Source organism: Brienomyrus brachyistius, chromosome 12 (genome assembly GCF_023856365.1).
Source record: "Brienomyrus brachyistius isolate T26 chromosome 12, BBRACH_0.4, whole genome shotgun sequence".
In the NCBI taxonomy this organism is placed as follows: Eukaryota; Metazoa; Chordata; class Actinopteri; order Osteoglossiformes; family Mormyridae; genus Brienomyrus; species Brienomyrus brachyistius.
This window is the reverse complement of record NC_064544.1, coordinates 15,510,691-15,526,458: the sequence shown is the minus strand read 5'-3', so window position 1 is coordinate 15,526,458 and position 15,768 is coordinate 15,510,691. Positions and strand designations below refer to the sequence as shown.

Here is a 15,768-nt window from a genome sequence, read left to right as displayed (position 1 = left end):
TTGCAAATTACACTCGCCTTCTTGTACTGTTTCATTGTCATGTATAAAAGCAAGAGTCCTTTTACTGTCCTTTTTAACATCAGCCCTAATCTTTTCAATGTCTTTGGAAGGTTAAATTGCAGCATCCATTGATGTTTGATTGGATTAAAGTGCATTGAAAATACTGCCTGCAATGAATAAATTGTATAAACAATTCACATCCTCAGTCACATTATAATCCTATTTTTTTTCTTCTAAAGAGGAATTATAATGTTTATTTGATATTTATTTGCCATATATTTCTTACAACAAGCCAGATTCTAGCACAGCAAAGTATTAAATATGCAATTTTCATATTTTATATAATCGGGCGAATATTGTAGAAACAGACACAAACATTAAATAACAATTAATTAGCTCTGGGGTTAAAATACCCCAAAAAATGATATCCCATCACTATGTATGACGACTTATTTGAAAGTTTTAGAATTGCCTGTTAACAATGAAATTCGCACATAACAAAGAGAACAGCATTATCTGCAATTCAGTTTTTCCAGGGGTCTGTGAGGAGAAAAAATAGACACTACACAAAAAATATATTTTCAGATTTTAACTCAGAAGGTGCCTTTAGAAGCCTAAGGGATGTAACATGTCGGTTCGTTCTTTTGTCCATTCTGCATACAGCTTATTTTAACTTACAGTTGAAAATGGATACCATATAAGACCATACTTGAAGTAACCTGGTTTCAGCTTCCATAATTTTATTTTATTAAAGATACCACTACAGCACATCGCTCTATGATATACAGAATTGTTCAACAGTGATACTAGAGGACCTGGTGTCTTGGCATTTTTTTGGCTTGTATATGTTTTATGGGCTGAAGAAGGGGGTCAAAAGAGGGTCACTCGAAGTTTTCTTAGGCCAGACCATTTAAAAAGAATCCATGTTCAATTAATATGATTTTAATTGATTTTTATTTCTCTCACTTTTTATTATCATTATTCTAAAATTCTATACTTTGTATGAATTACAACATGACGCACCTATTTGCAATTTCCTCTTGTCCAAGTTCATGTTTTCCAGACATGCTCCATTGTCAACTATTAACTCCAGTAGATGACATTGCTTCTTCCGCCATGTGCTTCAAATTAGTAGGTGAAAATTGATTGGTTTCATGATCACTTTAGTTAAATGAAAAATAAGGATTCCCTCCCTAACAGTTTAACAGAAATAAGTCTTACACGCATTCAGTTGCACAAGTGTGCTGGGACAGCCCTGTGCATCATAACCCCTCGATACTGATTAACCTGCCATCTGTTTCTCTCAGTTTGAAACTGTTAAACATGGGCTTGGCCTTTGGGTTTCATTGTTGTCAATATTCTTTCCCCCAACATGTAGCATAATGACAGCATAATCCATCCATCCATTTTCCAAACCGCTTATCCTACGGGGTTGCGGGGGGTCCGGAGCCTATCCCGGAAGCAATGGGCACGAGGCAGGGAACAACCCAGGATGGGGGGCCAGCCCATCGCAGGGCACACACACACACCAGTCACTCACACATGCACGACAGCATAATCAATATAGTTATTTGTTTTGTTCTATTAGTGTGTTAAAGTAGTGAGCCCTGAATATGACATGTCCTTATATTAGCTGCTGAGGGAAACTGAAGAAGAGAAAGGCAACAAAGATTATGTCCTTGAAGAAGTGGGAGGGATTGAAAGTAACCATGGACATGGGAATGGGTGACGGAGGTGTCAAATGGTACAAACAGAAAGGCATACAGAATAGCGAAAGGATGGATTAATTGAGATATCATACTTAGACTTTCATTCACATGATGTCCCCTTTCAGATAATGACTGCTATCTATCTATCTATCTATCTATCTATCTATCTATCTATCTATCTATCTATCTATCTATCTATCTATCTATCTATCTATCTATCTATCTATCTATCTATCTATCTATCTATCTATCTATCTATCTATCAACTGCTTATCCTGGCCAGGCTTGTGGGGTTCATTTAAAATATTAAACCAAAATAAATCAGTTACATATTGTATCACATTTACCTTGCAGTTCAAAGTCTTTGTCAACATGTCCAGAAATGCTTGTATCCTGTTATTATCAATATGGGAAAATGACAGTGTTGGTTTTGGAGACCAGCAATGCATACAAGTTATGGTGACAATAATTAACTCCCAACTGAATGGCAGTATTTGACCCAGTGTACCACATTTAAATGGTTTAGTGCCAGTTCATTGTGGCACAGTTATGTAGTCCCAAGGGTGGGTTTCTTTATTCTTATTAGCTTACTTATAAGAAGAAAAAAAATCAATGGCCTACTTTTGATGCAAACACCCCAAGAACAGTGTGATGACCTCATTTGTAAAAGATACATGCATATCGCGTTAAAGTCACTGCTGTTGGAGCTGAGGTCTCATTTATGAGTGTCATTGGCTAGTATTTTCAGCTCGTAGTTTAGCTAATATCTCTCAGTATGTCTTCATCCACTTGCTGTACTACAAAGTTGTAGAAAAAGAGATCATGTGGAACACATTATAGTGTCATCATCAACCCAAGGGGGCTCTATTCGATTCACATTGCATGACTGGGAAGGCCACTGAAGCATGCTAAACTCATTGTCATGTTCATGGAACCAGTTTTGACTTGTGCTTTGTGACATGACTCATTGATCTATTGGAAGTAGCCATTATATGATGGGTCATTTGGGGTTATAAATGGGTACACATGGTCAGCAACAATGCTCAGGTATGCTGTGACATTTAAATGGTGCTTGATTGGTATTAGGGGGTCCAATGTATGCCAAGAAAATATTCCCCACATCATTAGATCACCAAGACCAGGTTGAACTGTTGGCACAAGACAGGTTGGGTGAATGAATTTGGATCTTACCATCTGCATGTTCCAGCATATTTTGGAAACCGGTGAAATTTTTCCAATCTTCAACTGTTATTAGCTGATAGGAGTGGAACCTAATGTAGTTTTCTGCTATTGTAGCCCATCCAGGTTTGATGTTTTGTACATTCAGAGACACTGTTGTAAAAATGGTTATATGAATTACTGTAGCCTTCCTGTCAGCTCGAACCAGTCTAGTCATTCTCCTCTGACCTCTCTCATCAAGAATTATTCCCTTCCACGGAACTGCCACTCACTTGAGTTTTTTTGTGGAGATTTGTGAGAAAATACCAGGGGATCAGATTTCTGAAATACTTAAACCTGTCATGTTGGGTGGGACGATGGACTCAAGGGCAGGTGTGGTTGCAAAACAAAAAGGGTTTTTATTAAACTCACAGAACATAAAACCGGAAATATACCAGATGCAAGGGATCAAAACGGGAGGAGCGGAAGAAGGCAGGGCACAGGCAACACGAGGGTACGACGTCAATGACTGGACTAGTGATGACAGGGTAAACAGGTACTTTTATACATAAGGCATGGTCCATCAGGGCCACAGGAGGAAGAAGACAGGAGGGTCAGGGGGACATGGTGGACAAGACGTGACAGTACCCGCCCAACAAAGGATGAACAGGGTAAGGGACCGAAGGGACCAAACGACAGGGTGGACACATGGGGAAAGACGAGACACCGGACAGGACAAATGGCATGACAAGTGGTACCAAACAAGCAGGGATCAGACGAGCGACCAAGAGGACAACAGGAGAGAGCAACAGACAGAGCCACACAGATGAAATAGACGACATTCGGGACAGCATCACAGACTAACATCAGACCTCAATGGGGACCAGTGAGCAAAACAGGCAGAGAAAGAACCAGCCAAATTGAGAGGCCACAGAGACAGGAGTGGAAACAGAAGAGGAAGCCACTGGAGACACAGATCAGGAAAAATCAAAGGCAAAAGAGGGCACTGGGACAAGGGCTGAGGTGCACTGAATGAAACAGGGGGCATCCAGGAAGTCTTCCGGAAAGTGGGAAGCTTGGTGACGACCCTGGGACGCGGATCCACCTGGGCCTGTTCACTGATGAGGTGGAGCCCATCCAGACTGCAGGACCAGAGTGCCTTCGAAGGGCCAGCAGGGATGGAGGGCACCAAGAGGCCAGTGGGCCCGGAGTGCACAGAGGGGACTTCAGAATAGGAGGGTACCCGAGGTGACTGCTGGGTCAATTAGGGGATTGTCTATCAACTATTTCTGCAAGCGAGGCTTGGATACTGGGAGCAGGTTAGGTGTAGAGGAAATCATGCAGGTAGAAATGCGTAACATGAAAGGCTTCCAGGAATAGCCGCTGGCTAATTTGTGGAGTCCGGTCATGCTGTCATGTCGGGCGGGACGAAGGACTCAAGGACAGGTGTGGTTGCAAAACAAAAGGGGTTTTATTAAACTCACAGAACATAAAACAGGAAATTAACCAGATCACAAGGGGTCAGAGGAGCAGAGGAAGGCAGGGCGCGTATACGGCTACGTAAGGAGGGAGACAGGAGGGTCAGGCGGATGTGGCAGGCAGGACGTGACAAAACCGTCCCATATGACATAAACAATCATGCCACAGCCAAAGTCACTTATATCACATCTATCCCCATTCTGATGTTTGATCTGGCCAGTAACTGATTTTGTGCATTGGTCCCCATAATTGCCGATTTAGATATTTTCTTGAATGAGCAGGTGTACAGATGTTCCCAATAAAGCGGCCAGTGAGTGCATGTAATGTGCAAATCCAAAGGGAAGCAACCGTATACCACCGTATAACACATGCCTACAGTAATCCTGGTTTCTGTATAATGAAGCGCAATTAGGGCAAAAACGGTCTTATCTAGTACAACTTAAAGCTTGCACTAGGGAGAAAGCAGATAGGAAAAGGGTAGGTGAACTGTGAACTGCCTCAGAGAATAACTACCTCATAGGACCTGCTGCCTCCTGAAAGACCACTATTTGTATATATTTTTTTCCCATAATGTACCTTCCACCTATAATACTGTCACCCTGGTGCCTGATGGAGAGACATTCACTGGTGTGGTGGGCAAGCAGGCACAGGAGACAAGGATACTGAAAAATCCTCATTAAGGGACCAGGTTTATTAAGGGAAAAATATACATTAGTGATAACTTAGAAGGCAGCAGTCCTTTTGGTGTTGCTTTCCACACAGGCAATGGATGCATCCACCACTGAAGATTCCCATCAGACTGTTACGTCACAGAGTTATCAAACATCTGAATTCCAAAATATTACGCACAAAAAAAAATTCAGCAAGAATATGTTAAAATAAAGTTAATGTAGAAGAATCTTATCATGTAAACTGTTATGTCAGTAGAGATTTACAGGAGTGTACTTGTGGCTAAAAAAAGAGAGAAGAAGAGAGAAGAAGATTCCAAGAAGGACTGAAATTGTTCTAAAGAGAGATGGTGGCTCTACTTTTTATTGGGTCCTTAATATTAATATTTTAGTACAGCTGTTCACCTTATTTCGCTCACCATCTATTTTTTCAGGGTATATATGCAGCCTGTTCAAGAATTATTCACACCCTTCATAAAAATAAGCAAAAATGATTGCATAAACCAATAATAGTGATTGCTATGTTCTGCTCAAGTGTTTTACATTAGATTGAGTGGTACAATTATTTTCTTTTCAGAATCATTGGCACCCATGTGTATAATATTCACATCCCCCCGAGAAGAACAGCACTTAACATTCTTGAACCACTCCATGATGCAGAACATTTTAAGATCTTAGGTTTACACTTGCGGGTTTCGTGCTTCAAATGTGACCACAGGTTTTTAGTTAAAAATCAAGTCCTTGCGTTAAAAATTCTCAAACATAAAACTCTTCCAGTTGGTCGACACTAATTGCGCCACATGAGATGACTGAGGTTCTGGATTTGCTTTGTGTCAGTTGGTACTAAATCTGTTCCGTAGGTGGGATAAAAGAGGAGTGTTGTCCTTTAGGAAGTGTGACCCGTCCTGGGCCTACATATCTTACTAGCAGCTATAATTAGCATGTTAGTGGCACACAAGGTATCATGGGCAAGCACTGCGCCTGGATTCTGCCCTGAAGATCTCTGGTTCTGCACGGGCTGGTGAGCTGAAAGGTAAGGAAGAGAAAATTTCAAAGCACGTGTGGAGTAACAACATTTGTATTTATACAAAAACAGCAAATGGTAAAAGGGATTGCTTGTAAAATGAAAGACGAAGGGACCACATATCTGTGTTGTAGCTAATTTAAACTGTTCTAATTTCGTAGCACTTAGTCACTGAGTTTATCAAGTCATGCGCTGGGATGGGTATAACAACTACCAAACAACAACTGCGATGGCCTGAAATAAAGTTTTCGGTTCCACCTTCTTTCACCGAAATATTATATAAATAAAACAGTAACTTTAGCATTGTTATACTGTCAGCTTCACTGGGCTACTACATTTAGTAAAACTACAAAAAAATATACATTGGCCTACATTGGGAGGACAGAGATTGACGATACTAGGGGGCAGAGCTATAAAATCCAAACTCCAGCACAGATATGTGCATATATATATATTCCATTCGGCACACACAAAACATACACATATGATGCAATTTAATGGCTCAATGTTCATGTACACTTAAAACAGTGGTGAGGTTAAATGTTTGGAACATCTGTTTCGACACATTCAATCACATCTAAATCTTAATGCTGACCTTTGCCTTTTAATTTGAAAGAGGAGAATGTCCAGAGTTCCAGACAGTGGGATCAAGAGAAAGCCACCAAATGAAAGAGGAAGACAGGACAGTTACACTCCGAAGTCAACCATCAGACCTGTAGGGTCTACGCCCTTTACCTGCGGCCTCACCCCACCTACTGATCCTAGACCTTTCATATGCAATCTACCTTCTCATTGTGACTCTCTCTTTTCTGGGCTACGCAGCCTGCGGGATCAAGGCCAGTTTCTGGATTTGAGTCTGCAGCTCAATGGCGCCTCCTACAGGGCACATGGGCTAGTGCTAGCCGCTGTCAGCCACACTGCAGAGGCGTGGCTCCGCTGTGGCAAGGCAGGGGCAGAGATGGAGTTACTAAATGGGCAGGTGTCACAAGCAGGGCTGCAGGCTGTGCTGGAATTTGCCTACACCGGGAGCTCTGGCACAGCTATAGATATGACCGGTGATGACATCCTGGAAACCTGCAGGTTCCTTGGGGTTGAACGTCTAGCCAGGAACCTTCCTAGGGAGATGGAGACAGGCAGTCCATTGTCCCCTGCTAACAGTGAGATGGAGACTAGCCTTGGAGTCATCAGGCGTTTATGGAAGGAAGAGGTCGGTTGTGACGTGTGGTTACAAACAGACAGTGGAGAAAGCCTCCCGGGTAAGTAAGTATCTTTGGAAGGAAGAGCAGAGCCGTATTGAATGACTGGAAGCTTTGACTTAGATTGGTCCTCAGCTTAACCATATGTGTTTAAAGGTAGCTGTGACTGAAGATTCAAGATATCGTGATCAATAGAGTAGGTTTATGAGGGACAACTTCCAGCATAAGGCACAGCTATTGATTATTATGGCTTCATGACTGTGAAAGGAAGAGACTAGTAAGCAGACAAAAGGGGGAAAAAGGTCTGCTAGCCAAAGCAGGATTATATATGAGCAAACATTAGACTGAGGAAATCAGGACTGCTGATATCTAGAGTACACATGTATTTTATCAGGAGCCATATTCACACCAAAATGTGCTGAAATCTCATGATAAATACTTTTCTTGGTAAAGCAAGTCACATTTTATAAAATCAAGAAAGGATATAATGAGTCATGGGTATGTTGGGCAGCAGAAAGAGCATTCCACTAAATCTGTATTCCAGGATACTGCCTGGCCATCAAAGTAACATATTTACACATGATAGCCCAAAATGTTTGTTTGTGAAACACCTAGCTTAGAAAAACATATCTGGTCCAAATACTACTTACTGTAATTGAACTTGCTTGGTATAGGGAAGTTTCACAGCAGTGGTTCAGGGAATAGCACTATGGCCTCACTAGCAGACCTGAGCATTTGATTTCTGCTGTTTCTGTTCACATCTGGAGTGGATGTCTGTGTGGGTTTCCTCTGGGTACTCTTGTTTCTGCTACTGAACGCAACTTAGGTGGGTTAGGGTTTCTATTGTCTCCAAAGTGTGAATGTGTGTCGAGTAATAATCTTATATCCTGACCACGTTGTACCCTTTGTGATTAAGAACATAAGAACATAAGAACATAAGAACTATACAAACGAGAGGAGGCCATTCGGCCCATCAAGCTCGCTTGGGGAGAACTTAACTAATAGCTCAGAGTTGTTAAAATCTTATCTAGCTCTGATTTAAAGGAACCCAATGATTCAGCTTGCACTACGTTATCAGGAAGACTATTCCATACTCTGACTATGCGCTGTGTAAAGAAGTGCTTCCTTAAATCCAGTTTGAATGCTGTAATGCTGTTACGGTGTCTCGATTGCTTTGACGCATTTCACGAGACATACTTAACATTCTTATGACTATAAGAGCATTTCTCAAAACAGTTTATGCATATAGCACATTATGGTTCGGCTACAAAAGGCTGTATATCACACAAAATGAAAAGCATTAGATGTATTGTCAGTATGTTTGTGCAAATGTGTCTCTGAGCTCAAAAATTCTGAATGGCGTTTCCCACTTTCTGTCATTGACTGATCATTATGTTTTAGCAAACAGATACTTATGTCAAAGACCTCAGTTTCAACATTGCAAGGCTCTACATTACAATATTTAAAGTTACCTGGCAAGAGAAGCAAGCACATGCATTTCTCAGATCTGAGGACACAGTATAACTGCAAAAAATGTCACACAGCACTCGATTCGAATGAAAAAGCAAAATGCCAATAAAATTCTGGAACATCCAGAATGCAGTAATGTAGTATTGTGGGACAAAAAACCAGTTGTACCTTGGAAGCCAAACTTAATCAATTCCAGAAGGCTGGTCGCGTTGCGATTTGGTCGAATACACTGGTGCTATGAGTGTTGTGCAGAGTAGAGGAAGAACCTCTGCGCTCTTCCCAGTTGATTCTGGGGTTCACTAGGGGTGTGTGCTTGCTCCTACTCTGTTCAATGCTTGTATGTCGGTGTAAAATTACATAAAATAATTTGACCAAGAAGACTAAAGGAACTGAAAAGGATGCTAAATGATGACAGCTGTACAAGGCAATTCACATACATGAACTAAAACACTGGAAAATGTGTGTGAAACTATGTGCCACAGCTCAGACAGGCATGGATGAGGGGAGAGCAGGATGTACATGCGAGTCCAAATGGTTGATTGGGCGATTCACGAGGTACACGGTGACAACTAATTGAACAGGGTTGACACTGCCACAAGAAAAGCCAACAAGGGGGGAAAACCACAGCCACAACAACACTTAGACTAAATAGCACTACAACTACTCAGCCTGCAAGCCAGTGCCTAAGCCCTTACACAAAGGGTAACAGGTGCAACATATTAATGCAATCATGGCAGGATAATTGGAAATTACGAGACAGACTAGTGTAACACAACAGGCAAATCTGATACAATGAGAAATGATGTTCTGCTGTGCACAAATGACATCACGGTGTGGGGATTACACTCATTGTTTCATAAACGTTAAGTGTCATTTGAGAAACGCAACAAAGCAATCGAGAAGAACTACAATATGCAAATGGTATCCATCCAAAGGCCATTGTATAACACATTGTGGATGAAAAACATACACTTAATTTATCAAAATATAATGCTCTAGATATAAAGGTTTTGGTTCTCTAAGTTTGTTATAGAATTCTAGAAGTTTATAGACAATCAAACTGATGTACTTTGCAAACCAACTATTTCGGAAACCTCACTGTCACCTTGGTTTTGACATTATAAAGAGTGACTTTCTAAAGTTTTATTTTATTTTTTTAGATTTTTTTGATCGTATGAAATAATAAAGAGTTGTCAATCCGATATCAAAATCAATTTACTTGGTAGGCAAGTTGGATGGATGTGTTGTTTGCAAATGATGAAATTATTTAATTTTAGCAGAATTTCCCAGTAAGATACAGTATCATTGCTATACATTAGTAATGAAATAGCACAATAATTGGTCACATTTTAATATGAAGGAGCTTCATTGGCAACTGCCTAGATGAGAGATAGATAGATAGATAGATAGATAGATAGATAGATAGATAGATAGATAGATAGACAGAACCATTTGTCAGTGCTTAATAGAAAGCCATGCACTTGCAAACATACAGAAACACTTTCAGCTTTTTCCTTCAGCTCACCCAGTATTATTGGCGTCGTCTTCCCCTCCCAGCTCACCGTGCAGTGTTAGCTGCAGGAGGAGACTACTTCCGAGCACTGCTGTGTGGGGGACTGAGGGAGTCCAGTGAGAAGGCGATTTCCCTACGAGGCGTTGCAAGCTGGGTACTCCGGGAGATCCTGGAGTTTCTCTATTCAGGCACATTGCGGCTGGGCAGGGAAGACGTGTGGGGGCTTGCAGAGGCAGCTCTGATCTTCCAGCTGCAGGAGGTGTTTTTGCTGTGTGAGGAGTTCCTGCTGGAACACATAGACCCCAGCTCGTGTCTGGATATCCTGGCACTAGCTGAGGCTTACGGTCTTGATCAGCTGGGCCGGAAGGCTGAGCAGTACACCCTCAGACAATTCCATAGTGTCTCAAGCGGTGACAAATTTCAAGACCTGCCCCTTCCACTCCTGGAACGTTTGCTGGAGAAGGACTCACTCTGTGTGGACAGTGAGGTAGGACGGTCTCTTTCTTTCTCCGAGTTACTTTTCTCCTTACGCTCTTTTCCATTGCGTCCACTCATTTGTAGGTAGTGGTGTTTTGTGCCGGTCTCTCTGCAGATTCAGGTGTTTAGGGCAGTGCAGCGTTGGGTCGAGGAAGATCCTGGAGAGAGGTTCCCCTTCCTTCCAGGGCTCCTGGAACATGTTCGCTTTGGCCTCATGTCCTCCACTGAGCTACAGGAGGTGCAGAGCTGCACCCTATTGACTCACAGCCTAAGGGGCAGACGTTTACAGGAGAGACTACGAGTGTATCTCCATCCTGGTCACACAGGCCCACCCTGCAAGCCCCGCACCCCCAACCAGGTCATCCCAAACTTGGATTAAAACACATGCAAAATATATCACACACACATAGTCTACTGCGTATGGGGCGTGATTTCTGAAAATTCACTTCGACAGCAAGATAATGAAATAGGAATGTAATTAAAAGAAAAACAAAATATAATGGTTGTATACAGTAAAAATATACATGGAGATCACAGACAATAGCAGAAGACAACTTCTTATGTGGTATTTGCTAGGGTGACCAAATGTCAGGAAAGACACTTTGAGCTACTTCGGGTTTTACAAACTACTAACTGGATGCTCTGCTCTGCTAAACTGTTTGGTTTACCTTGTACATTCGCTGGTTTGTTTCCTTAATTGAAAGACTCATCCAGCTGTATCACATTTACATTAGTGACACATGCATGATTACAGGAGACTGACCAATCAGCACACAGGAAGATTTGGTGCTTAAGTGAAATCAAGGTTCTTTTAAATGAAACGGTAGTTTACAAATCCTGCCCTAGCTCAAAGTGTCCCCCCTAAAAGAGATTGCCAGCCACCATAGAATTTGCATATTTCCACTGATGATTGACAGTGCCGTACACAGCAGTGATTAACTGGTTATTTCCGCAGGTACTTGTTGTGGTTGGTGGTGACTTCGTAGATGAAGATTTCACCAGGCGTGTTCCAAGCCGCAGCCTGTGGTTTGCCCAGCGTTTCCTGCGTGGGTCGGGACTCGTCAGAACTGTGGAGTGGAAGTCTCTGGCTGAGCTGCCGGAACTGCCGCGTTTCCGCCACTGCGTATGCGTTCTCAACAACCAGCTCTACGTTCTGGGGGGCCGCAAATACTATGGGGCACAAGATATTCTCAAGTCTGTCATCAGGTACACCAAACCATCATGTTTGTAATAGCAGATGTCACAAATACATGCATGCATGTACTGTTATAGGTTCAATGCACCTGTCTTCCATAACTGCTTATTTGACACAGGGTCCTGGCAGACCTAGCCCAGGAAAGACAGGTTATTGTTAATATCCATCCATCCATTCATTTTCCAAACTGCTTATCCTACTGGGTAGTGGGGGGTCTGCCTATGGGCACGAGGCAGGAAACAACTCAGGAAGTGGGGCCAGCCCATCAAAGGGCACACTCACACACCATGCACTCACATACGCACTCCTACGGGCAATTTAGCAAGTCCAATTAGCCTCAGCATGTCTTTGGACTGTGGGGGGAAACCGGAGTACCCGGAGGAAACCCCACGACGACATGGGGAGAACATGCAAACTCCGCACACATGTAACTCAGGCGGAGACTTGAACCTGGGCCCCAGAGGTGTGAGGCAACAGTGCTAACCACTGTTAACAGTTGCTAAATTGCCCGTAGGAGTGCATGTGTGCGTGAATGGTGTGTGAGTGTGCCCTGCGATGGGCTGGCCCCCCATCCTGGGTTGTTCCCTGCCTCGTGCCCCTTGCTTCTGGGATAGGCTCCAGACCCCCCGTGACCCAGAAGGATAAGCGGTTTGGAAAATGAATGAATGAATGAATAGAATCAAGTTGATTAGTGATGTTCTTGCAGATGTTCTGTCTGGGTTCTCAGGCTTTTCAGTGGCATGTTCCTTATCGTGACAGCCAATTTACTAAGTATTATCTACTTTTCCAATGCATTGGGTCATTTTATAATATGCATAAAAGAAGATAGTTTCAGTCTTGTCATTTCTGCTTGAAAATTAAGGTTTGATTTGTTGAAGAATTCACCTGATTGTTTTACCTGTGCTGGTTCCAACTGGAGTGCCACACATTGCAAACAAGTAGCAGAAAGGGTATCTTTGGAGCACTTTCTGCAATCCCTCTCAAACACTGAGCAGTGATGAGTCTGCCAGGCGCTTAGCAAGTCTAGTCAAGATGGCCTGTGCTATCGATTGAGCCATCACTACCCTCATACTCCTAGAAGTTGACAGTTAATAGTCAATAGAGAGTCAATAAAATATCCATAAAAATCCGCTGAAACTGCAACATGCTGAACAGTTCTGGTCTTTGTTCTTTGAGATTTTGAAGATGTATATATTCATCGCAAGTCAGACAACAGCCAGTCTGTGAGATACTTTGTTGTTGATGATCGTTTCAAAAGGGCCAGACCTCAATGTCGTCAACATTTCATCATCATGATCATCATCGTTATATAAAACATTACTATTTATTGCAATTCTAGATCATATATATTATACTTTGTGTGTATGTGTAAGTTATGAGAATTTGTTTCTTGGCTCTGGCTAGCATCCTTGTCCTACAGGTATGATCCAGCACAGGACCACTGGGATAGGGTTGCCGACATGCATTCTCCAAGGGACTACTTTGCCACAGCGTGTCTTGCAGGGAAGGTGTATGTGTTTGGAGGGAACCATGACGACACCCGATACCTGAACACTGTGGAGTTCTACACACCTGATGACAACACCTGGAGGTAGCTTTATCAACAAATCCATCCATTTTCTGAAGCCGCTTGTCCTATTCAGGATTGCAGGGTGTTCTGAGGTAGGGAGCAACCCAGGATGGAGTGCCAACCCATCGCAGGACACACTCACACACCATTTACTCCTATGGGCAATTTGGTAATTCTAGTTTACCTCAGCATATTTTTGGACTGTGGGGTGAAAACCAGAGTCCCCAGTGGAAACCCGACAACAACATGGGCAAAACATGCAAACTCCACACACAAAAACTCATGTGTGGCAGAGACTCAAACCTTGGTACCAGAGGTGCGAGGCAACAGAACTAACCACTGTGCCACCATGCCACCCATTTCTGATGAATATGTGAACATTTGTTTTAATTCCCATGTTGGTAAATACCCCCCCAAACCTGTACCCCTGTTCTAGAAGCCCATATGCTAAATGTAGACAGTTACAGCTATAGTGTCTGAAACATGAGAAAACAGGGATGGATTCTGACTTTTATAAAGAGTTTAAACAACAAACCTTTATCTGAAAGCTTTTAAACAGCATAAAGACACATTCTGATATACTGTAATGGAAATCAGGGACCGGTTGACATGAGCCTCTGTCAGTCAGATACAAGCTATAACATGCCCTGTTATCTTTTAGGCCAGGGCTCTTCAAATCTAGACCTCAGTTCCAAGTCCAGGTCTGGTTTTCAGTTCTCCCAGGTAGACAGCTTAATAACTACTGATTCTAATTGGCCACAGAGGCTTCACACCCAGCTCACAGGTAAAGGAAGACTGGAAAATCAGCAGGGCTCAGCCCTTGAGGACCGGGATTTGAATAGCCCTGTTTCAGGCCATATCCTATCCTATCTGTTGTAGGAGCTAATAATGCAGTATATGTTCTGTCGTCCTTTGTAATGTTCTCTTCTATATCACCCTTCTCACTTCTGCCTTAATTTTTTTCATTTCTCTAGGCTTTTTCTGCCCTGTATGTAGGCCCTCTCATTTCTTTGTATCTTCCAGTCCCATTCTTCTAGATCTCTGTTCCTCCATGTCTCTTACCCCTGTCTGGTGTATGTCCCCCCCTGGCCTTGACTGTTCAACCTCCTTTTCTCCATCACGCAGCATTGCATGTGCTTCACTTCACCATCACTGATTCTTTCTCTCTGTCTCTTCCCTTCATCATGACCAGCACTCTGCTCTCTTGCAGGCTGGCTCAGCCCCTGGACCGGGCTTTGTGCGGACATGCCGCTGCGGTGTTGGGTGGAGAGATCTTCATTTCGGGGGGGTGTGACACCCGCTTGGGCTGCCTACCTTATCTGTGGCGCTATGACCCATCTCATGGCTGCTCCAGCCGTGCCCCCATGGTGGCGGGGGTGGGACGTGCTGGGCACGCTATGCAGGCACTAGGGGGGAAGCTGCTGGTGGTTGGTGGGTTGCAGCCCTTATGGGCAGGATTCGGAGATCAGCTGCAGTGCGAGGCTTATGACCCCACCCTTGACACTTGGGTGGCAATTCCCCGCTTGCCTCGCCCCCACCTTTTCCCCGCTGCTGTGCATCTGGATGGAGTAATGTATGTCCTGGGTGGTTCCTCTGTTGACACTGCCCGGGACACACCCTGGGTGCATCGCTATGACCCTCGCACAGGGTGCTGGGACAACCTTGGCAAACTGCCACACCCATATGCTGACCTCGCTGCTGCTGTGCTACACCTGCCTGGAGGGGCGAAGGAGTAGTAGCCTACACACATGCGCTTATGCTATATTCCCTGTCTGTTTTTTACATTTTTAGAAATATTATGCTTGCGTGGAAATCCTATGTTGTACATTTTTTCCGGATGTTGCAGGAGGATGTGCTACATTATGTTGCAACGCAGCACATTTCATAAAGAAAAATTTCATTCAATACATTGGGATGTGCTTGTTTTGTTATATAGGTTGACAAGTTAGTTCAGAGGGTAATACTGTTACCTCACTCATCCCAGGTTCACTTCCTGCTTCTCACTCCATGTGTGGGAGTGATGTGTGGTCTGTGCATTAGGACACGGTATCTGTAATTGGATGGTCAGGTTTAAATCCCAGGGTCTGCAGGGTGTCCAGGAATTAGGTGCTAACTGGTCCAGGAACTGTATGACACTGCGTTCTCAAAAAAAGTATGTTGCTTTGGATAAAAGTGTCTGGTAAATAAATGAAATGTAAATTTCCTCCTGCAGTTTATGTGAACTGGCATCTTTTTCATAATGTGTGTTCAGCGATTGGTTTCAAAATATGACTATTAATCTATAAAATAAAACGTTAAAAATTGTCAAA

At 43.0% G+C, this 15,768-nt stretch overlaps 1 protein-coding gene across 5 annotated transcripts in view; it reads left to right on the top strand.

Annotated features, from left to right (window-relative positions):
- Positions 1-15,768, top strand: part of LOC125704822 (kelch-like protein 33) — a 19,182-nt gene extending 3,414 nt beyond the window's left edge. For 2 of the 5 annotated variants that reach the window (XM_048970892.1, XM_048970893.1), the window contains exons 3-7: positions 10,262-10,704; positions 10,810-11,052; positions 11,650-11,900; positions 13,310-13,480; positions 14,670-15,768. In XM_048970892.1, the coding sequence (XP_048826849.1) occupies positions 10,262-10,704; positions 10,810-11,052; positions 11,650-11,900; positions 13,310-13,480; positions 14,670-15,195 (1,634 nt within the window). In that variant the 3' untranslated portion in view covers positions 15,196-15,768. Of the gene's footprint in view, positions 1-5,944; positions 6,048-6,654; positions 7,295-10,261; positions 10,705-10,809; positions 11,053-11,649; positions 11,901-13,293; positions 13,481-14,669 lie in introns of those variants that run through there. The other 3 variants (XM_048970890.1, XM_048970891.1, XM_048970894.1) reach the window with 3 other exon arrangements.